Source organism: Camelus bactrianus, chromosome 27, assembly GCF_048773025.1.
Source record: "Camelus bactrianus isolate YW-2024 breed Bactrian camel chromosome 27, ASM4877302v1, whole genome shotgun sequence".
Lineage (NCBI taxonomy): Eukaryota > Metazoa > Chordata > Mammalia > Artiodactyla > Camelidae > Camelus > Camelus bactrianus.
This window is the reverse complement of record NC_133565.1, coordinates 27,104,615-27,123,213: the sequence shown is the minus strand read 5'-3', so window position 1 is coordinate 27,123,213 and position 18,599 is coordinate 27,104,615. Positions and strand designations below refer to the sequence as shown.

Genomic DNA, 18,599 nt, shown 5'->3' with positions numbered 1-18,599 from the left:
TAAGTTGCTAAGTATTTGAGTAATTTATGTAGCAACTAACTGGTACTAATACCAGTTGCAAAAAATACGCGTATTTCTTTACTTTTAAATATATATTAAAGCACAGTATACACAGTGCTCTACACTTTTTTCACTTAGTGAATATTGGTTTCTTTCCCATTCCTTTTTTATGGATGAGATTCCACTGTGCATGCATTTGACCAATAGCTGACGATGGTTATGTGTCTCCCCTCACTTAGTGATGTATATTAAGATTTTTTAAATTTTTAAATTAAATTAATTTTTTAAATAAAAAAATTATTGTGTGTGTGTGTATATATATATATAATTGGTATATTAAGATTGTATACAGTCTTTTCTTTTTGTGGGGGGGGGCAATTAGGTTTGTTTTTATTTATTTATTTTTAGAGGAGGTACCAGGGATTGAACCCAGGGCCTCATGCATGCTAAGCATGCATTCTACTGCTTGAGCTATACCCTCCCCCTTCTAGTCTTCTGCTGGGATGAATAATCTTGATTTATGTAGTATTTCTCCTGTGTGTAGAAAACTCCCATTTCTAATTTTGTATTTTCCCTCTAAAAATTGGGCAATTACATTTTGTTTCCATAGACATGTAAACCCTGAATGAATCTAGTGGAAACCATAAGGATAGGCTATTATCTCACCAAACAGAAAGGCCAGAGTTCTGAGGGTTCCGAGGCTGGTGATAACACTGAACACCCAGGTTTCTTCCATCCATCCTTCAGCACTGCCACTGTTGGAGGTGGCTTCATCCTTTGGCTGGTAGCACTATGGCTGCAGCAGTCCCAGGAGTCACATCTGGACCCAACCCACCTAGAGAGAGAGACTGTCTCTTCCCATGGCTCTTTCGTGGGAGTGAGAACTTGATTCTGAATCATCCTCGCAGACTTCTCTTTGTGGCTTATTGGGCAGAATAGGGTTACCCATCCATTCATGGCTGGAGCAGTCACTGGTAGATACCGGGCAATCTTCTGGTGGGAGGCAACCTCAGTGGCAGTGAAGCGGAGATGGTGGCCTTCCTGTAGGCGGTGAGGGTCAGCATTAAACCTGACCTTGGAGCTTTGTTCTCAGGTCTTGATATCACAAGTACAGAATTTAGTTAAAAGTACTGGAACTGCCTTACAGAGTGTCCCACAGGAGAAATTTTCTCAAATCTCTGCTAAGAAAAGACCTCTAGATACCTGCTTATTTCATTGTTACCAATTTTGAACTGATCTTGTTCTGTTTCCACTTTGGTTGCAAGGAAACTCCAAGCAAAATTGGCTGCTACTTGTAGTGACATTGTAGCATGTTTTATCCTTTCATCAGCTTGATTTGTCTTCATTTTTAATCTTGTGTGAAATTCTGGAAAGTATATGTTCTTGGAATGGAGCATATTAAAAATAGTATTTTTTAGTTTTTAATTTTTAAAAGTTAATCTTACGAGAGACTTGAGCCTTTACTCTTCATAAAATCATTTGGAAGGTACATCTTTTTTTTTTTTTTTTCCTTCTGAAGTCATTCTCTTTTAGGGAGTTCTGCCCCACCTACAGGCAGTGGCCTTAAACTAGGTCTGTGGCCAAATCACTGGGATAAATTGAGCTGAAAATTGGAGTAAGAAAGCGATGCCTCATGTGAGGCCAATCTCTCTGTCTGGAAGGAAACTTGCTTTTAATATCTGAAAATGCTCAGATACATTCTTAAACCACTCCTTCTATTTTAAGAAACATGGCACAGTTCACCCTCCTTGGGTGTAATTTGCACTTGAGCCTCCTTTCTCTCTCAGTGACCAGAACCACCAGGCTAAGCTGCCTTGATCCTCCCCCGGCCGCCTCCTGCATTGTTCTCAGTCTGCAGTGTTGTTTTTGGCCCCTAAGTGAATGCTATTGCTTCCTGACGGCTGAGTGTGTTTCCTCCTTTTCTAGATTAAACAGGACCTAGTCTATGGGACAAAAATGGGGCCTTTCAGCTGTAGTTTGAAGCGTTGGTGAAATGGGGGTGAGAGGAAATGGGAAGGGGGGCTTGTGAAAACACCTCATTGTAGGGCCCTTCACTTTGCAGTGAGAGCGTCTGTCCAACCAGCTTCTTGAACATCAGTGTGCGCAGGCGCGGGGAGGGCGCCTGCCCAAGCGCACGCTCTGGGCAGCAGGTCTGCGAGGCCGGGGGCCGAAGGTCCAGCCGCTGCGGGCGGCGCCCACGCTGCGGGTGCGCCGACCCCACGCGGAGAGGTGAGGGGCAGCGGCCCCGCTTCCTTGCGCACAGGCCTTGGGAAGGGGCGGAGAGGTACCTCTTTCTCTCGTGGCGCGAGGCTGTGTCAGTGGAGTGAAAGGGCGTGTAACAGCGGACACGTGATGGGTCTTTATGAAATTTCCTCTTTTTATAGCAGGATGAGACAAATTGTTCAAAGTTTATTCAGCTTCTTCCTGAGCTTGTTGTGAGCTGATGGTTTTAATAATTCCTTTTCCCATTGTTTCTGACCCCAGTCCTTGGGGAAAAGGTTTCCTTGTGACTCAGAAACCGGGTCTTCCACATCCAATTTTTTCTTTGAAGAAAATGGGGAAGCAAAAGTGCTTCCGACGTTTCTTGGACCTTTTTTTTTTTTTTTTTTTTCCTCTCCTTTATAGAAAGGTTCAGCTCAAATGAGGTGGGCGGACAAACTTAGGTCCTCTCCCGGTTAGGAACTCGTGCTTCACTGCTGGGCCCTCTCCGCTCCCGGGGACACATGACCAGCGCCCTCTCACCCCTGTCCTTCCCAGCCGGGCAGCCAGAGTCCTCTGTGAGGTTGCTCAAGCAGGAGGTGAAAAGTCCAGAACGCTGTCACTGCTCTGCTCCCCTCCAGCCTCGGGAGGCCCTGAGGCCCTGGGCCTTGTCCACACCTGCTCTGTAGGCCCCAGGAGCAGGTGTCATAGCTGTGCCCTTAGCTGTCCTCTCCCCGCCCCCTTGACAGCTTGTGTCACGTCCATGGAGCTAAACACGGCTTAGCCTTCTCTACAGAGTCTAGGGTCCACCTCTAGCTGGCTCCCTTGTTGGGGTCCACAGGCCCCCAGACAGGTTACGTCCAAGTCTGGATGGGCTGTGTCTCCTTGCGAGTCCTCTGTCTCCACATTCCCTACTGATGTGGCCCACACCACCTTCCCAGTCATTCAGATTTCAAACCTTAGGACCTTCTAACTGCATATGTAATCAATCACATGTATTAAGTTTGGGGAAACCCAGAAAAGCACAAGGCAGGCAATGAAGCCCTGTCAGCCCAGCCTCCAGAGGCCCCTGCAAACGTGCTGGTGCATTTCCTTCCGGTCTTTTTGTCTAATCTAATATTCTATATTTAGTAGAATATTTAATATTCTACTAAACTGCAGTATGTGTTTTGGTGTATTTCTCGCTCTCTTCAGTTCCATTTACTCATCTGAACAGGGTCAGTGTCTCTGTTTTAATCATGGCAACTTCATGTTTTCATGTCCTGGGCTAGTCCTCTCCCTTTACTCTTCATTTTCAGAATTTTTCTGACTTTCCTTCACATAATACATGAACATTAGAATGACTTAACTAGATTAAAAAGTTGTGTCTTTTTTTTTTCAGTTGGGAATCATGCTAAATTCATAGGATAATTTAGGAAGAAATTGACATTTTTACAAAATTAACTCATCCTGAAAATAGGGTTTGCCTTTTCATTTATTCACTTCTTCTGTATTCCTCAGGAGCACTGTTCAAAATCCAAAAGGTACAAATGGACACACAGTGAATTGTCTCTCCTGGGCTCTTATCTCCGGCCACCCAGGCAACCTCTGTCACTCATGTCTGTGTGTACATCCAGAGATTTTAAACAAATGCTACCATGTATGTCTGTTGTTTTGTGTTATGCTTTCCCCCCACCTAATAATATATCTTGGCAGTCTCTTCATATCAACACACAAAGAACCTTTTCATTCTTTTTTATTCCTAAAAAAGCATCATACTCTATTGTAGCGGCATGCCATCATTTATTTACTTACTCTTTTAAATGATCGACATTTAAGTTGTTTCCAGTCTTTTACTGTTCCAAGCAGGGCTGTCATAAATAATTCTGTATACATACCATTTCCCACATGTGTGAGTATATCTTTAGTAAGCTATTTCTGGAACTTGAATTCTGGAAGGAGAACCGCTAGGCCACACTGCACACGTATTTGTGATCCGGATGGATCTGGCAACGTTGCCCTCTGTAGAGGTTGTACGGATTTACACTCACCTGCCAGGTATGAGAGTGCCTGTTTCCACACAGCTTCTTCAACACTGTTACCAAACTTTTTGTTCTTTACTAATCTTAAAGGTGAAAACTATCTCAAATTGGTTCTAATTTGCATTTCAATTACTATCAGTGTGATTTAGCATAATCTTTAGTTTAAAAACCTTTTATACTTTTTTTCTGTGAACTTTCTGTTCATATCATTTTCCTATTTTTTCCCAGCTGAATACTTTATTAGAAGTTTCCTAAAATCAGTTATTGTGGAAGTAAGCTTTTTGTAAAATGATTTACAAACATTTCCCTGTTTCTTTTGATTCATTGCAGTTGGTATTTAGAATATTTTTATTTTTATAGTTGAGTTCGTTATTGTTTTTTCATATGGCTTCCCTGTTTTGTATACTAGTCAGACCTTCTCTGCTTAAAGAGAAAATATTCTTCTAGCTGTCTTTACACCAGGCATGAGCTCCACATTTTAAAAAAAGGATTATGATACATTTCACATATAGAAAAACCTAGTGATATATTTTTTAAAAACTGATATGCCCATCACCAGAATTAATAAATGTTAATATTTTGCTTTATCTTCTTTAAATTCTTTCCCATTGAAAACAAAATGTACAGGTAGTTCCCTTTGAATGTCTCCCCAGTACCAGTCCCTCCCCTGCCCCTGAGGTAACAGCCTTCATGAAGTTGGAATGTGTCCTCCTGGTTGTGATCAGGGGCCTTAATTTTGAGACTGGGGAGCCCCCTCTAGCTAATGGAAGCGGAAGTGATTTGTCAGTGGAAGAAACAGACTCTGAACTGAGTTTCCTGGAAAGTCTCCTTAAGCCACACTTCAGGGCTGGGCCGCCAGGGCAGCTGCTGGTGGAGGATGTGCTGAATCGATGCCTCTGCCTGCTTCTCCCGACCTGTGACGCAACTCCAGATCAGAGCCTTGCTCCTCCACACCTGATGGGTGAACCCCAGTGAGATGCAGAAGCTGAGGTGTTTGGCAGGAAAGCTCTGTTTTCTAGTGTGCACACCAGGAGCTTGGTGTCACACAAGCCAGTTCTCGGTATTTGTAAACTTCCTGGACATTTTAATGCTCCTGCTATTCATTTTTCCATGGACAATAATGTATTGTTTTGGGTATTCAAAAAATTGATGCAAAGATGTGTGCAAGATGGAGTATCACCGTGTGTAACGGGCTGAATAGTGACCCCCAAAATTCAGATCCCCAGGAATCTCAGAACGTGACCTTATTTTGGAAATAAGGTCTTTGCAGACGTAGTCAGTTAAGAATTGTGAGATGAATCTATCTGATTCAGAATGGGCCCTAAATGATTAGTGTCCTTTTAAAAGAAGAGCTTTCATGGCTGCATCTCGGAAGTGGCAATCCATCTTGCTTTGCCTTATTCTGTTGGTTAGAAGTGAGCCATTAGGTCCGGAGAATGCTGTGAATACCAACAGGCAGGAGCCGCTGGGAGCCACTTTAGAAACTGCTTCCACAGCATACGTCTGAGGATAATAGTGCTGCAGTCTGTGTCCCTCCTCCTCCTGAGGACACCTAGAGTATTTCTGCTTTCCCACCATGACAGAACCTAGTGTGAGGATTCTTGAACGTGTCTTCTTGAGCACATTTGCAGATTTCTCTAGTCTAGAAGTAAAGCTGCTGAATTGAGGAACTTTAGTAGGTATTTCCAAATTGCTTTCCAGTGTGGTACCAATCTTACCCTCCTTATCATTGAGGTTGGAGAGTTCACATTTTCTCATACCCTCATCAACAGTTGGTATTGTCAGGTTTTAAAAAACGTATGTTAACCTGAAGGGTGTAAAATAACTTGCTTTTTGTCCTTTTCTTACTGATTTGTAGGCATTCTTCTATATAGTCTGGATAGTAATTTGTTGCTTCTATAGGTCATTCCTAAATCTGTAGCATATTTTGTCAGCAGAGTTTATGTATTTTGTAGAATTTGTAACTTTTGTAGATAATTCCTTATATGCTTTCTAAAGCTTTTGGTGTCATTTTAAGAATGTTTCCCCCATTCCAATGTCAAAAATATTTCTTTTTACATATGGATCTTTAATCTAGAATTGATTTTGCATGAGTTGTGATCTTATATTTGTACTTATTTCTTTCTTTTCCAATTCATACTTTCTTTTTCCATTTATCTCTTAGTGATTGCATTAAGTATATATTTTCTTCTCTTAGCTTTCCTTTTAGTAATTTTAGGGGTTTTCGGGGGGGGGGGAGGTAGTTAGGTTTATTTAATTATTTTCTTAATAGAGGTGCTGGGGATTGAACCTAGGACCTCACGCATGCTAAGCATGCGCTCTACTGCTTAAGCTATATACCCTCCCTACTCCTTTTAGTGATTTTAAATTCCACATCCTTTTATTCCTTTGCCAAATTCCCTTAACTTTTAATAATCTTGAAGGTCTAATCTAAAATAAATACCTCTTCTGTCCTGAACATGTAGCTTATTCTGTTTTGTACACTGTGCTTCTCCTAATCCTGATTGTATGTCACTGTCACTGGTTTCCCCACTCAGATACACCTGTTTGGTTCTGTCCAGGTGTTTCCCATCGCTTTTCATCTCCCACCTCTCCTTTCTGAACTCATGTTAAAGAAGCATATCTTTCAGCATTTTTTTCCACAATGGTCTGTTTATGATTAACATGTGCATGTCTGGAATTATCTTTATTTTACTTTCACTCTTGAAAGAGTTTAGTTTGTATGTAATTCTCAGCTGACCATTTCCTTCAATATTTTGAAACATCATTCCTTTGTCTTCTGGTTGTTGCAAATGAGAAGTCTGAAGGCAGCCTAACACTAGTCCCTCTGTAAGCCATCTGTCTTTTCTCACAGCTTCTGGGTTCTTCTCTTTGAGCTCAAAGCTCTGCAGTTTCACTGTGTTGTGTATAGTGTGCATCCTCCTTGGGATTTCTGTGCCCTGTAAATACGAGGACTTGGTTCTGTCAAATCCTGAGGGACTCTCGGGCTTTCTCTGGCTAGTGCTTCTCCCCATTCTCCTTTCTGGACCACCTCTTTAGACGCATTTTGAAGCATTTCATTCTACCCTCCGTATTTTAACCTTGCTTTCATATTTTCTATTTTTAACCTCTGTGCTGCACGCTGAGGCATTTCCTTACGTCTTCCAATTTAGTAATTCTCTCTTTATGTCTGGTCATGTTAAACCTGTACAGAAGTTTTCCATTTGTTTTGATGATTATATTCTTCATATCTAGAATGTCCTTGGTTCTTTTTAAATTCTATTTTTCCCCCCCAAACTACCTTGGCTTACCCTATGGTTTCTGTTGCTTCTTACCGCTTCAGACATGTTAGGCACACTCATCTTAAAGTCTCTGATTATTCCTTCTCTACCTTATGATGGCTGAGTTCCTTGTGGGGGTCATTTCTTTCCTGGCACCTAGAGAAGGGGAGAGGGCTTCCTTCCCATGTTAGTCCACAATGTCAAGGCTACGTGTCTTCACACAGGAAAGGGGGGCCTTTGTTTCTTTAGACAGAGACCCCTGAAGGGCTGGCCTTGTCAGACCCTCCAGAGCGCCCTGACATCTCTGAATGGGTGCCAAGTGGTGAATTAAAGGTAGTTCTGAGAATTTTCCCACATCTTCATCTGGCCCTTTGTGACCCTGAAAAAGACATTTAACTACGCATCTTCTTTATTTAGAGGGAAAGAAAGGTAAAACATTTTAAGAATAAAATTTCAAAGAAAAGGTGACACAGGATTTCTTAAAAACAAATAGTTCAATTTCATTTTTATCTGGAAAACATACGAGTTTAAAATGAAACAAGAGCTTTGACATGTCATCATGTGTCATTTTTTGTGGTACTAGTTCAAAATGTGAAGATACAGAACCTTTATAAATTCCTAGAATCAAAGATTCCCAATACAGATGAAAACAGATTGGTTATAAAATGTCAATTCACTAAATACTCCGTTTTTGCTTTGTTTTTATCGGGAATATTTTATAGAAATACTGTATAAAATAAGGCAGATTTTTGGAAACTCAATTATAAAATTTTAGGAAAAAAGTGTGAAGTCCTAGTTTCTTTTCACTTTGGGGAGTCGCCTGCAGAGCTGAGGCCACGTGAGCAGGTCCGAGCACTGGCCTCCCCACAGGAGCCCTTCTCACTCGGCTCTCCTAGAATCAGACCCACCGACAAAACAGCTTTTCCCAATTAGCATCAGTCAGAAAAGTTTAACATACACAAATATTTCTATAGTGCAGTGAAAATGTGTCATTTTGTATTTTAAATTTGCATTATGAAAATAAGTCTGTACACTAAGCGATACATAATGAATATGAATCATGTAAATTTGGTCATAGCATTTAAAGTTGGCTTTGGCTTTGAAGTATTTTTAAATTCATAGAAAATATTGAACTTCTAATAAAATAAATAACACATTTTAATAATTGATATTAATAATCAACTTCAAAATTTCTTTGTCCTTTGCTGTTCAATTTTAGAAGTCACTTTCAGTAGTGTCCCAGGGTGAGCGCGTGCACCTTCTGTGATGTGAGGAAAAGATCTGATTGCCATTAGCTGTTCTTAAGTGCTCAGCATAACTGAGAGAAATTGCAACAAGACATTCTCTGTCACTGGCAGGAAGTCCGTCAGTAGCCTTTGCAGGGGCGGTCCCGAGCTCGTGTTCTAACCAAAGCTACTGCCAACTGTGGTTCTCACGGGACTGTCCGACGAGCCCCGCAGCAGGCCCAGGTGCAGAGGACTGTGTCTCCCTTCATGGCAGTGGCATCAGATGATGGCTACAGAAGGTCACTGGTGTCCCCACGTGTCCTTACAGGCTCTGCAGACCTGGGGACGGCTTTGCCTAACACTGAAAGGACCAAGGAACCCTGGCAGCCCTCAGGAATTACAAGCGACCGAGGGGCGGAGCGTCAGGGCCCCGGGCAGGGCTGCGCACGATGCGGGGGTGGGCGCAGGGTCCGCAGCTTCAGTTCGTCCAGTCCTTTCCAGTACTTAAAGTTGTTGTCAAGATGCTGCATTAACTCAGGCAGGTCTACAAAGGCTGGAGAGAAAGATGGGAATGTGACGTCCGTTCACAGCCTCAGCCTAGGCTTTCTAAGGAGAGCGCATGTGAGGAGGAGGCACGGAAGGGGGAGACGGGCGCCTAATGCTCACGAACACGGCAAACACACGGTCTGACGACTGAATCAAGCCCTGTACTCAGCGCCAGCAGCTCGTCCGTGACCACAGCTGCACTGAGCTCTGGTAGGTGAAGCAGCAGAGTGCTGGCCTGCTTAGTCACCATTTAATCAGCCTGGGGTGTCAGGGACAAAGTGTATGGAGCCCCTGACCTTACACCAGTGCCAGGTGCTGACTGGCTCTCCTGCATGTCCTCCTGCAGGGTGGGGGGACAGCCCCTCCCATCTGCAGCACATCCCTGAGGGCAGGAGTGGGGGAGCAAGTCATTTACACAAGAGAACGGGGGCCTAGAGAGGCCACGCTTCTGCTCTCAGTCCCAGAAGCACTAAGCTGGGAGCCGACCACCTGGCCCTGGGGCCACAGCCTGGCCTCCGAGCACCCAGAGAGGAGGCCTGGCTCCTGCTGACCAGGTCTGGATGTGTGTCTGTCACAGCGCAGCTGCCCAGGGAGTATCCGTGGGGCCTCAGCCCTGAGAATCCTCTACCTGACAGGCCCCTCTGCCTGTGCTGAAGGTTAAAGAGGGGCATGGGTCTCCGCCAGAGACCAGCCCGCCCCGGGTCTGCTGCAGAGCCAGGTGGGAGAAGCTGGGGGAGCAGATGGCAGGAGGGTTCCCGCAGGAACAGTGTGGGAACTGGAGTTGACATAGTGGTTTTGAATCCTAGGTTCTCTACCACTGGCTGTGCAGCCCCAAGTTCACTTCTGTCATCTACAAAACGGGCAGTACCCCGGCCAGCCCTGGGGGCCGGCCAGTGAGGAGGAGGCGCCCACCCCGCCCTCAGGTTCCCTGGTGACAGCTCATTGCTTCTCCTCAGACCTTCGTGAAAGTCTGAGCCCCCTAACATGTTCTAAAGTCAAAAACGACGCTATTTGCTACCTAACAGGCAGTTCCCCGCTATTTAGGGAGATATGCTCTAAGCGTTCTCACCGTCCCAAGCGTCGAACATGTCTGTGATGAAGTAGTCAATGAAAGAGATTTGGGATTTGGGGATGCTGCAGGTATTTCTGTCGAAAACTGGCATCACCACAGGCAAGTCTTGTTGCTTCTCTTCATCTGTCTGCAAAGCAGAAAATGCTGGAATTACAAGACTCCAGGATCCGGGTCCACTGGAGACTCTCCTGGCCTCCCAGGGAGCATGTGGGGATGCCAGCCCGAGCCGACAAAGCAGACCTGCCGCTGCATACCAAGTTGTCCCCAGAGTGAGGACTGCTCTGTGCCAGGGGGCCTGAGGACACCCCAACCCAGCCCAACCCACATTTTCAACACCCAGAAGCCTCTTGCTGAAGCTCCTCAGGTAAGATCCCAAATGGTATCTGTGGTGCATGAACCGTTGTTAGCCACCTCCTTGCTGCTCCCAGCCCAGCCCTCTCTCCTATCAGGTGTTTCAAGGGCCTGACCCAAGAGCTGAAGGGGGAGCGAGGAACAGCCCCCCTCCCAGAGGAGGGACTAGTGGCTGCCTCTCATCTCAGACCAGATTTTTATTTGAAAACGTTCTGAATGTCCTTGAGATCCTTGAGATAAAGAAGCTCTGTGAAGAGTTTCATGTGCTTTAGTCAGATTCTCCCAGAACATCTTTAGGATTCCAGAGGGGTTTGTTTAAAAAAAAATATATATATATAAGATATATTTGAAATGAAATGAAAAAAATATATATATATAATTAAGATCCTGGAGGAAAAGGCAAATTTGTCTTAAAACATAAAAGGGAGTTTCTTGTTCTTTTTTTTTTTTTTAATGAAGTCTCACTTTCATCAAAGGGGCCTGGAGAAAAGGATGAGGGGCACCCAGAGGGGGACGATGAGGCAGAGGGGCTTCCTGGAACGAGGTGGGAACTCAGAGGGTTTGCGCAGGTGATTAGAATCACCGAGAGGTCCCTGCCGGAGCCAGGGCTGAGAGTGAAGTTGGACAGTCACGCAAGGGGCAGGATGATGGGGGTGCTGAGTGTGGGACCAGCATTAAAGGAGATGGGGCGTGCCTGGCTAGAAGGGGCAGAGCCATCCTCTTGCTCCGGAAGGCACAGCTGTCCTCAGGGGCTCCCCGGATCCCTATTCCTGATTGTCAGGGCAGACGGCCCCTGGTGGACCGGCTGCGGTAGGGAGATGGCCAAAGGGGCAGCTCTACACAGAAGACAGGCAGTAGAGTTAGTAACTTCAGGAAACCCAGTGTGGGTGCGGGTGGTGCCATAGGGCGTTCAGCAGAGGTAGAGAGTCAGGGACGAGAGAACTTTCTGACCTAGCACGGACTTCTCTGCAGGGCCTGTCAGTGACGCAAGGGCTGAGGACGGAAGGTGTGCAGTGCACTCGGCCTCTGCCCGGCTCTGGGGGCCACATGGGGCTGTAGAAGTGCTGTTCTGAGAGTGGAGTACATTTCTTGAGTGGCCAACACTGGGACAAGAATTCTGGTGTTCAGCAGGACCAAAAGAAAACGTCCTCTTGGGGCTGGGGGCCTGTCCCTCCCAATTCTTACCCCTGGAACTGTTTCCACAGAGCTAACTAGGGCCGGTGCCTCCCGGTCCACCCACACCCCCAGTACTGTTCTTGACAACTGTCCAGGAGCTGCTTGCCAAGTCACTGGAAGAACTGGGCTCCACAGCTAAAGGCAGATGACTTTCCCTGGTAGTGACAGTGACTCACCACAGCTCTCAACATGCGATCTCTACTTGAGGGTAGCAGGTAACCTTTGGAGGTTTCCTGGGAGGGACTGTACCAAGCGTCCTGCAGAGATGCACTTATACTGGCTGGGTGCTGACAGTGCTGGGGCAGGTGCCAAGAAAGAGTCCTGTGCTAGACTATGGGACAGGCCAGGACAGAGACCCTCTACACCTGTTGCTGGGCCAGGAGCAGACTCCAGGAGGTGTGGGAGGTAGGATCAGGGTGCTCTGGGAAGAGAAGCAGCAGGGAACACTGACAAGTCTTGGCTTCTGCTGGCAGGCCACAGGCTGGCAGCCCCGTCCCCATTGCTGTCTCAGAAAACTGCAGGGTTAGCTCCACATGGGTCTCTGCCATGGGCGGGGAGCGAGGGAGGGTGCAGGAAGAGCCTCGGGTTCACCGCCCGCTGGCCTGTCTGGCTCAGAGAGCAGGGCCCCAGGCAGGTGCCCTCCTGACACTCCCCCTCCCGAGGGGGAGCAGAGGCTCGGCTCAGTGGTCATTCGTGGCTCCAGAGGCTTTTCTACGGCAGGCCTGCCCTCCCCATCCACATGGAATCAGCTGACTTGTTGAAGGTCAGTGAAAGCCCTCATGCTCTGTTTCTTCGCTTTGGCTCTGCAATCTGTGTTCATACGGATGATGGACTGTAATTTCTCCTGATGTTCTCTTTGTCAAGTTACATAGCAGGGTAATTAATAAGGGCTTCATAAATGATTTGCAAAGTGTTCTCCCCTCTATTTTCTGGTATAATGTGTAAGACTAGCATTATTTCTTAAACGTTTCATAGAATTCCTCAATGAAATCATTTGGAGTTTTCTTTGTTAAAAGCCTTTCAATGAAACATTTTGACAAATGTCTTTAATATGGGGCTTCTAAGGTTATTGTTTAATCTTGTCAGTTTTGGTAAATTGTAGTTTTCAAGGAATTTGACCATTTCATTTGTCAGTTATTGCAACAATACTTTCATTCTTGATATTGGTAATCTGTGTTCTCTTTTTCTTGATTATTCCAGCTAGGTATTCACAGATTTTGTTAATTCTGGCAAAGAATCAACTTTTGGCTTTGTAATTTTTTTTTTACTGTTTCTTTTCTATTTCTTTGTTTTTTGCTTTTATTTATTCTTTCTTTCCTACTTTGTGTTTACATTGTCTTTTTCTAGTTTAGGTGAAATCTAAGTCATTAACTTTAGTGCTTTCTCTAATTATAAATGTCTCTCTAATCACTGTCTTAGTTGCATCTCAATTTTAATATATTTTCATTTAATTTCTATATATTTTCTAATCTCCTTTGTTATCTGACCCATGGTTTATTTAGAAATGTGCTGTCAATTTCCAAATGTCTGGTGTTTACATAGGTACCTTATTGTTACTGATTTAACACCACTGTGGCTAGAGAATATATTCCATATGATTTCAGTTATTTTAAATTTACTGAATCTTTTCTTTGGCTCCAGCATATGGTATGTTGGTGAACATATCGTGCACTTAATACTTCTAAAACACTACACTGTAAGTCTGCTGCAGAATATACATTAACTAAGGTAAGGTGACTGATAGTGTTGTTTGGATTATCTGTTTACTGATATTTTAATCCAGTTGTTCTAGCATTGCTGAAAATGAGTATTAAAATCTATGATTCCACTTGTCCCTGTGCTTCTGTCAAGAAGTTCTGTTATTAAATAAATGCATAGACATTTATGATTAGTATGTCTGCCTATATAGAACTTTAAATCATTTTGAAATGTCCCACTTTATCTCTGGTATTATTTTGTGTCTTGACTATTTTGTCTAAGATCTATCCATCCCAGGCTTTTCATATTAAGAATTTGCATGCTATATCTTTTTCCATCCATTTACTTTGCACCTACCCTTTATATTTTAAGTGTCTTTTGTAGACTGCATGCAGTTGGTATTATTTTTTCAAAATCCAGCCTGATGATCTTTTAATTGGAGTGTTTAGTCCACTAACATTTAATGTAGAAGTATTGATATGATTAGAGTTATAGAACTACCATTTTACTTTTTTCAGTTTATTCCTCTCTTTGTTCCTCTATTTCTCCTTTCCTGTTGCCTTTGTATAATTTAATAAATTTTAGAATTGTGTTATATCTATTAGCTTTTAAGCTACACTGCTCTAGGGATTACTAAATGTATTATTAGCTCAGTAGAATGAAAAGTGAAGGATATAACCAACACTTCAGGTAAAAAATGTAGGAATCTTGGATTTGTGTAGGTCCATTTTACTTTCCCTCATCCTTTATGTTATAATATATGTAGCCATAAGATAGGGCAACTGTATCTTCTACAATGCATGCTATAACTCATGCTTAAAATAGTCCTACGTATTTAGAGAAATTACAAGGAAAAAATCTTTTATAGTTACCCAGCTTTCTATCATTTTAAAAAATATTTTATCTTTTTCTTTTTATTGAGGTATAACTGATATACAGTACTATATTAGTTTCAGGTATACAACATAATGATTCAATATTTGCATATGCTGAAATGATCACCACAATCATCTGTCACCAAACATAGTTACAGAATTTCTCTTCTTACAATTATAACTTTTAACATCTACTCTCTTAGCAACCTTCAAATATGCAGTATAGTATTATTAACTAGAATCACCAAGTTGTACATTACCTCCCCAGGACTTATTTTATAACTGGAAATTTGTACCTTTTGACTCCCTTCATCAATTCTGCACCCTCACCCACTCATCTGACAACCACAAATCTGTTCTCTAAGATTCCACATATAAGTAACATCATACGGTATTTGTCTTTCCCTGACTTATTTTGCTTAACATAAAGCCTTTAAAAATGGCAAGAGTTCATTCCTTCTTAAAAATAATATTCCACTGTGTGTGTATACACAGACCTCCCCACACCCACATCATCTTACCCACTCACCTGCCAACAGATGTGTAGGTTGTTTCGGTATCTTGGCTATTGTAAGTAATGCTGCAATGAACGTGGGAGTGCGTATCTCTTTTTGGGTTAGTGTAGAATTGCTGAATCATATGGTAGTTCCTTTTTTTCCTTTAATGGAGGGAACTGGGGATAGAACCCAGGACCTCATGCCTGCTCAACTCAGCCTACCACTGGGCTACTACACGGCCCCTTCCATTTTTAATTTTTTTGAAGAATCTCCATACTGTTTTCCATCATGGCTGCACTAATTTACATTCCCAACAAGAGTGCACAATGGCTCTCTTTTCCCCACATTCTCGACAACACTTACTTCTTAATCGTTTTGGTAAGAGCCGTTCTAACAGGTGTGAGGTGATATCTCACTGTGGTTTTTATTACTTACCATTATTGGTGCTTTTCATTCCTTCCTAAAGATCCATTCCCTTTCAGCCTTAAGAACTTCCTTTAGCATTTCTTTTGCCTTCATTCTTTAAGGATATTTTCATTGGATATAAAATTCTAGGGTGACAGCATTTTAAAAATGTTGTTCCAGTGTCTTCTGGCCTTCATAGTTTCTGACATGAAGGCATAAAAGATGAGAGTAACTGTTCTCTGTGATTTCAAAAATTTTTATCTTATAGCTGCTTGCCTATGACGTGCCTCGGTATGGGTTAGGAGTTGCTGGGTGTCCTAAATCTATATGTGTATATATATCTTCTACTTAGCCATTATATTTTCTAATTTTTTCTATCTCACAAGAATTTTTTCCTACCCAGAGAGAATATGAAGGGGAGACAACAGTATAATCATACCTTTAAGGTGCTGTTAGGTGAAAATGTCAAACATCCAGTGAAAATATCTTGCAAGAAATGAAGGCAAAACAGAACACATTTTCAGATGAGGGGGAACTAACAGAACTCATTACTCAGTAAGCCTGTAATACAAGCAGTGTTCTGCAAGGACAGAATTCCATTTAGAACTCTGCTTCCTAGTTTTAATTACTTCTTAGGGTGTTTCTCTCTCTTACTTAGGAAACTTAGGAGGCTGCATCTTACCTGAGAAAAATACTCTTCTGAGATCCGTGCGGCCCACTCAATGCACTGCTCCAGGGGTCGGCAGGGGTTGGACACATCAGCACACTTAATCAGCATTCGTTTGATCAGAGTTCGGTTCTCTGGAGTCCTAAGCATAGTGTTTATGGCTTCTTGATCTTTATCAGTTTCCTAAAACATAAGTGGAATTCAAAGCAATCAAAATGTGTCCCCCTGTACCCACAGTAAGGCACTGTCCAGGATTTACAAATTCAGTGTCTTACAAAACAGTGCTGAGGATACCCTGAGCTTTGAGCTCGGTCCCTCACTTTACAAAGCAGAAAACCAAGGCCCAGGGGGACTCCCGCAGGACCCAGGAGCAGAGGGTAGCACTGGAGGCTGGAAGATCTGCCCTCCCCCCTCTTCTTGGCTCTTTGTCTCACTCTATTTATTTCTCACAGTTGCCTTTCCTTTCTGTTCTGTCATTTCTATCGCTCTTCCTTGGTAACAACTCAATATTCACTGAAAAAATAAGTTTTCTCTACCCTCATGACAAAAAGAGTCTCATGGTCCAGCAAGGGCTCTGTTCTCACAACCCAATCCCCAGCCCAGCCCTGTCCCAGGTATGATCTTGAGGATGAGCTGTCAGGATGCCAAGACTGTGTCTGATACCGTGATACCTCCCACACACTGCCCTAACATTTTATGGGGTACAGAGGATTTAGTCATTCTCTTTTGATCTGCAGTCACAAGAAGGTCTTGTGGTAAACATAAAAAATAGTATTATTTACTATTACATTTTACTGATGAGGACACTGGGCCTCCAAGAAGTGAAAAGACTGGTCCAAAGCTACCCAGCTGAGCCAGGATAAGAACCCAAGTTCTACCTTTTGTTTTGAATTCTGTCCACTCACGGTACCACATGCTGTCTGACTTACAAGGAACCCCTCCAGATGTGGATTCTCAATCCATGGTGTAATGGACCCTCTGAAGCAAATTCAGGTTGGAAGAGAGTACTGGGGCAAAGAACACAGTCAAAGACACAAGCAAGCCTCTCCTCATTCTGATTTTCTGCCCATCAAGCAACTTTCCAAAGGAGTCAGTCATGTGATTTCAATGAGTAGTCACAGTGGTCTAAGAAGGCCTGATGGTCCCATGTCAGTGGGGACAGATCTACCATCAAGATGGGTAGGTGGCAGCCTGAATGGAGGCTGCCCAGTCCCTGCAGCGTGCCAGAATGGACAAGGGGAGTGTCCTCACTACTTCTCCTTGTTTCCTACGCCAACCAGCTTTGAGCTGACCTGTCTCTCTTCAGATGTGTGACTACAGTTCAGTGCTGCCAGCTGGAAATGATTTTCTTTCATGATACTTTGTCCCTGCTCTGACCCACTGGATATTGATTCGTCTCTCAGGTAATCCCAAGAACTGACAAGAGATGAAGTGGAACAGAGGACTCAGCTGAGTCTCGGAACTGCCCAGACTAGATGGAGGAAACCAAGTCTATGAGGTATGTGGTGTCTTTCTGTTGGGCGTAGGGTCAGCCAGGAGCAGTGGCCCAGGCAGTAACCTGCCCTCTCCAGGATGGAGAGGCTGGTGTGGGTGCCTCTGCACTGAAAGTCCTTGGAAAGGAAGTGAAGTGAAAGGCAGGCTGCAAAACTGGAGAAGAGGAAAGGGTGAAGGGAGCAGAGTTCTCAACAGGTTTCAGATCAGGTTAAACAGGAACAAGTGTGAAGGGGTAATAAGCTTGAAAGCCAGGGGCAGACAAAGGCCAGGGCCAAACAAGTGAGTTGCAGAAGTAAAGCAGAGTTAGAATTCAAGGAATTGTGATCCTAGTCTGAATGGGTAAGTCACCCCTGTGCATGGCAAAGACTCACAACGTGGTGACAGGAGTAGGGGAGGAGGAATGTGGAAAAGGCTGAGAGCTGGAGCCGGGATGTTCAGCGCAACCCCGTAGGTGGTAGGGCAGACGTGTGGGCCTCAAAGGACAAGGGTTCATGAAAAAGCATGCTCTCTACGTGCTGCTCTCACAGCGAACCTGGATCTAAGCATCCCTGATGACATGCCTGCCTCGCGCCCTGCCCTTCAGTCCTGGGCCTTGAGCTCTGTTACGCTCACTCTACAAGGAAAGGGAAAGGAGAAGTAGGGAGGGAACTCAGATCGGTCTGCTTCCTCAGCTGTGGGCTCCTGCCTGCCGAGAGGCTTAATGTTCTCCTTGCCAGGAAGTTGTTCTGACTCACGCTTCAAGTCCAGAAATGCGGGGCGACAGTAATATCATCCCTGTGGTCGAAAATACAGAATCCTTCCCCACCCCCACCCTCCTGTGACACAGACCAACAGGACAGCTGCTGCTACCGCAGAATGTGCACAGTGGGAGCGGCTGATGAGAGCTGTCTCAGGCTCCAGCTGACCCCAGAATGCTCCAGAAGAGGGGAAGGGGACAACTGTTGAGAAAGGACTAAAGGAATGGTCCACCCATCCAAAGTTAGTTTATCTAAAACTTGACCATCTCTTCAGAGTTTTCATATCTATTTTTGTATGTCCTATATTTCTTTGCCAAGTTTTTGTACTTTAAATAATTGTTTTAACCAGTGGAAATTAAATTCAGTGAGCCCGAT

At 43.9% G+C, this 18,599-nt stretch overlaps 1 protein-coding gene and 1 long non-coding RNA gene across 4 annotated transcripts in view; one reads left to right on the top strand and one right to left on the bottom strand.

Moving 5' to 3' along the window:
- Window positions 1-7,955: 7,955 nt before the first annotated feature.
- The window catches only part of PDE8A (phosphodiesterase 8A), a 117,652-nt gene continuing 107,008 nt past the window's right edge, over window positions 7,956-18,599 (bottom strand). For all 3 annotated transcript variants that reach the window (XM_010955119.3, XM_074354161.1, XM_074354160.1), the window contains 3 exons: window positions 16,009-16,176; window positions 10,322-10,451; window positions 7,956-9,259 (listed from right to left, as the gene is read on the bottom strand). In XM_010955119.3, coding sequence (XP_010953421.1) covers window positions 9,129-9,259; window positions 10,322-10,451; window positions 16,009-16,176 — 429 coding nt within the window. In that variant the 3' untranslated portion in view covers window positions 7,956-9,128. The remainder of the gene's footprint in view (window positions 9,260-10,321; window positions 10,452-16,008; window positions 16,177-18,599) is intronic.
- Window positions 9,254-12,787, top strand: LOC141575263 (uncharacterized). The gene is made up of 3 exons (XR_012502726.1): window positions 9,254-9,462; window positions 10,463-10,688; window positions 11,881-12,787. It is a non-coding gene; the product is annotated as an uncharacterized LOC141575263 (long non-coding RNA).